Source organism: Colletotrichum abscissum (genome assembly GCF_030869225.1).
Source record: "Colletotrichum abscissum strain IMI 504890 chromosome Unknown Scaffold_229.1, whole genome shotgun sequence".
Taxonomy (NCBI): domain Eukaryota; kingdom Fungi; phylum Ascomycota; class Sordariomycetes; order Glomerellales; family Glomerellaceae; genus Colletotrichum; species Colletotrichum abscissum.
In genome coordinates this window covers 1-3,812 of record NW_026850131.1, presented here as the reverse complement: position 1 = coordinate 3,812, position 3,812 = coordinate 1, and the positions used below count along the sequence as shown (strand labels likewise).

The 3,812-nt window shown below is 50.3% G+C and overlaps 3 protein-coding genes across 3 annotated transcripts; 1 reads left to right on the top strand and 2 right to left on the bottom strand.

Annotated features, from left to right (window-relative positions):
- Window positions 1–337: 337 nt before the first annotated feature.
- On the bottom strand, window positions 338–667 carry CABS01_16972 (uncharacterized protein; the record flags this gene model as incomplete). Its single annotated transcript, XM_060550300.1, has 1 exon — window positions 338–667. The coding sequence occupies one exon, from the start codon at window positions 665–667 to the stop codon at window positions 338–340; it is 330 nt and encodes a 109-aa protein (XP_060400261.1).
- Window positions 668–1,607: 940 nt separating this feature from the next.
- Window positions 1,608–2,012, top strand: CABS01_16971 (uncharacterized protein; the record flags this gene model as incomplete). The annotated part of the gene is made up of 1 exon (XM_060550299.1): window positions 1,608–2,012. One exon carries the CDS (start codon window positions 1,608–1,610, stop codon window positions 2,010–2,012), a length of 405 nt encoding a protein of 134 aa, XP_060400260.1.
- A 1,280-nt stretch (window positions 2,013–3,292) lies between these two features.
- On the bottom strand, window positions 3,293–3,800 carry CABS01_16970 (G2/mitotic-specific cyclin; the record flags this gene model as incomplete). Its single annotated transcript, XM_060550298.1, has 2 exons — window positions 3,293–3,610; window positions 3,657–3,800. The coding sequence occupies 2 exons, from the start codon at window positions 3,798–3,800 to the stop codon at window positions 3,293–3,295; spliced, it is 462 nt and encodes a 153-aa protein (XP_060400259.1).
- Between the last annotated feature and the right edge of the window lie 12 nt (window positions 3,801–3,812).

Genomic DNA, 3,812 nt, shown 5'->3' with positions numbered 1-3,812 from the left:
TATTTGGACTCCTCCTATGACCGAGATGCAAGATGCTGGCAGTATTCAAAATTGTCCCTGGGACATAATGTGCACACTGTGCATTTCGACGCGCGTGTAGTGTATGTAGCTTCTACTGTAGTGGGCGGATAAAGATGACGAATGATCAACTTGAGCACCTGCTGTTGTGCATTTGGTATCGAGCTCAGTTCTCCTGAAGTTATGTATGAATCTTGAGCTCTCCCGTAATCGTCAAATACAGCTCCTGTCGCACTGTACATTGCCTCTGACTTAGGGCAAGGAGAGAGACGCTGCCGTTGAAAGCTATGCATGGACGCCTTCAAACACGGCCCAGAGCTCACTTCTCCACGCGCTTTCGCATGTCGCATCCACTCCGTATGTTTCTTGCAATGTACCTTGCAAACGGGTCGCCATAGCGATCTCCGGCAGGTTTTGTCTTTTTCAACGGGAAGAAGATCCGCTTTTGGAGAGCAACGTACAGTGTGAGCGCGACTGTGAGCTTTGGCGTCCGCACAGTGCCACAGGGATCAGAGCCGAATCGTACGCCTTTGGTAGTAATGAAGGTCAGCTGATCTAAGTTGACTTCTGCGAGATAAGGCGAGATTTTTACTGCGACGACTTGCTGGCTGGTGGCCGAACGGTCGATCTGTTCATCGCCGGCGGTCATTGTGGCCATCAGAGTCGCGGGTATGTTCTGCTCCTGATCCGACAGACAGAGCCCAATAACTCTCCATATCGTGGCGTCAACCGGGCAGCCACTTTTCCTACAGCAGGAATCTGCACCAAAAGTCACAAAGAGGCGTTTGAAGCAGTGAATAAATCGGTCTTTGTGGTTTTGACTGGGTTGCGGAAAGCAAATTGTGGATGCTTGGCGTCCTCAGCTGCTGACGTGTGAGGAAGGGTCGTTCCGAACTTGGCCAGAGGCGGGTCCTGCACGACGTTCGGGCATTTGCGCCGTCATAACACATGCAGCCGCCGTCCTCGGAGCAGTCCTCGGAGCAAAATGCGTGCTCCTTATATGATGCTTTTTACTGAGGAGACAAAATCTTTCACTATTGACAAATGCAAGGTTCCCTGTCTTTTCACAGAAGAACAGAGTCAAAGTGTCGAAGTAGACTAACATGCTGCAGCCACCACAATTATGCAACGACTGCAGGGCGTGTACAGTAGAAATCGAAATCGGTTTCCTGCTTTGCGGGCAGAAATTGATCTGCGCACAGATGTTGATGGATCCGTTTGCTGACAGGGAACATGACAGGACCCCGACGATACCTTCTTGATGACCGCCGTGGCCGAAGTCAGAAATTGCTCTCACACTGTGTTCGTGGATTAGGCCCATGTTGCATAAATCAACATCCACAAACGGCGATGGCAGATTCAGTCTCTGCAGTACGGAGCATGGGTCTAAACTAAGAACACAGTAAAGAAACGATTCTGGCTTGACTGTGGAGGTCACCGGCGAATGTACTTGATGGGCCTTGGTATGTATCCGTCAGCAAAGAGATCCACATATGTCTCTGCACAGATCAATTTCTGCCCGGAAAGAAGGAAACCGATTTCGATTTCTACTGTACTTCCCAATTCTACTCGCATGCGTTACTCTCAGCATGACCGCCATGACCGTGCTATCAAAAGCCCCTCCGACGAACACATCAATAACGGCTGCATTTGCAGGCTTCTTTCTCTCTGCATCTGCGATCACAACGCCCTTCATTGCAAGCATCACAGTCATGCTCTCGTTCGCATCTGGTGGCACTGGCGGTTCCCCTAGCTCTGGTCGAGTCATTGCATGGATCCCGGTTTTTCTCCTAGATTGTGCGTTCGTTCAGCTGATTATCGGAGCGGCTTTGTTTTTTGCGGAAACACAAGCGTGGCAGTTTGCCACTATCATCTGCCTGTGGGCTGGGTTATTATTCCTGGCGACCGTGGGTATAGCTGGATGGATTGCCGTGGAAACCAGATCGTTCAACATTTTTAGGCATGCCATGATTGAGCGCATCGATACAGAGTGAAGAATCCCAAATCAAGTAGCTGAAGAGGCTGTTTGTTACTCATTGGTTCTTCATGATCGGCCAAGTCAAAATCAGTTAGCCTGTACGCAAGTTCAGTTGCGAAAGCGGCATTCGCTTCATGCAAAGTAGCCTGCGTTATCCCTTGGTGACTTGTATGGGCTTCTGGGAGGCAAGAATCTGAACAAAGGCGGAGAATGTGTAGATGATCATGCGAGCCCTGGCTAGCCTAGCCGGGGCGTGATGGATTATGTATGTATCCTTGCGCTTTTGGTTACTTCCCAGCGTGGGAGTACGCTTGCTGCATATGAATCTGCCATCATCAAGCAGTGGCCGTCGTGATAGATGTGTCGGCAATCCCCCGTAACAGATACGACTGCTGGTTTGGCAATCCGCTCGCTAAACGCACCACCAATACAACTAGATTCCCTCGTTTCGTTCAAAAGAAGTGATTGAAGTTGGAGAGCCTAAATGTGAGAAATGGGCTTTCCTAGTACGGAAAACGCATGTTCAGATCAGATACTACCGGCCGGGTGAGTGATGCCTGGTTCGAGTGTCAAGGCTGCGTCGGCAACAATTGTCGTTTTCGTCGGGAACATCAGGATATGGCGAGAGAGGCTGGCGGGCCTGGATGGAGGTGAATTGGGTAGATGATTCTCTTTGATTCGGTGTCATTGGCGGATGATCGTGGGGTTTACTCGGGAGAGATCTAGGACCTAGTACGAGGTGACGTACTGTATGCCCCAGGCTTTGCGAGTCGTCAATCTTTGCTTGCGGCCAACCTTGCTTGCCTTTTCCTGGCGGAGTAAGCTACAACCTTTCCTGGTACATATGGGTAGGTCGTGGCGGATAATGCGTCGCCATGCAGTCCCCAGAACGAAGGCAGACTTGTCTTCAGCCCTCTACAATCTTGGCTTATAATGGGTTGCACAACTTAATTGTTTGCACAAACAAAGGGTAAATAAAAAAGGAGGCAAGTCACGCTTATTCGAGAGCATCTGCGTGATAGGCAATATGGTATGAAACAAACGAGATTCTGGGCTAGCTGATACAACCTCATCCCGTTGTGACGCCGTTTGAAGCTTGCTTGGGCAAGGCAAGAATCATGGAGTCGTGCAAGCTGGCTGGTCGACAACACAACCACAGTGAATACCACATGGTCTTTCGCGGGTCGTAACAAACAATCATTGATCAAGCGTCAGGTCTGAGGTTTGTTATTGCTCGCAGATGACATGACAAAAAGCTCCACCACGCCTACCATGGAGATCATTACTTGTGTCCCTTTATATCTCCTCTTCCCATTCATCTTGTGAGCTGGACTCTGACGAGCTTGAGATGTTCTCTGGCGAGCTATCTTCTGACTCGTCCCAGGAGGGAACGTACAGGCCCTCATAATCCCACGGTTTGAAACATCGTGGAAAAAAGGGAAGAACGCCGTTCGAGGTAAGGTCTACGACCTTGGCTGCTTCTCGAAACTGGGCAATCCGCATGGCTTTGATAGGTGTGGTGCTTTGTTTCTGTTGGCTGGTGTTCCACAACGCGGCCATTAGTGGTCTCAGCTCTACCGCCCTGTACCCAGAGAGCTTGATGTGCTTGTAGCTCTACTTCGGCATTAGCTTCGGTGGCGGCTGTGGGAGAGTTTCTCACCCAATCGAGTTCGAGACGATTCCTCGTGAATACAATCCGCAGAGCAAGGTAGTAGGCCGCTGCTGCAATCCGGCTCGGCTCAATCCCGACGTATCTTTCATCTAGTAGACTACACGTCGATAGATACTGCGCAAGCGGGAGCATGTTCGGCACCTT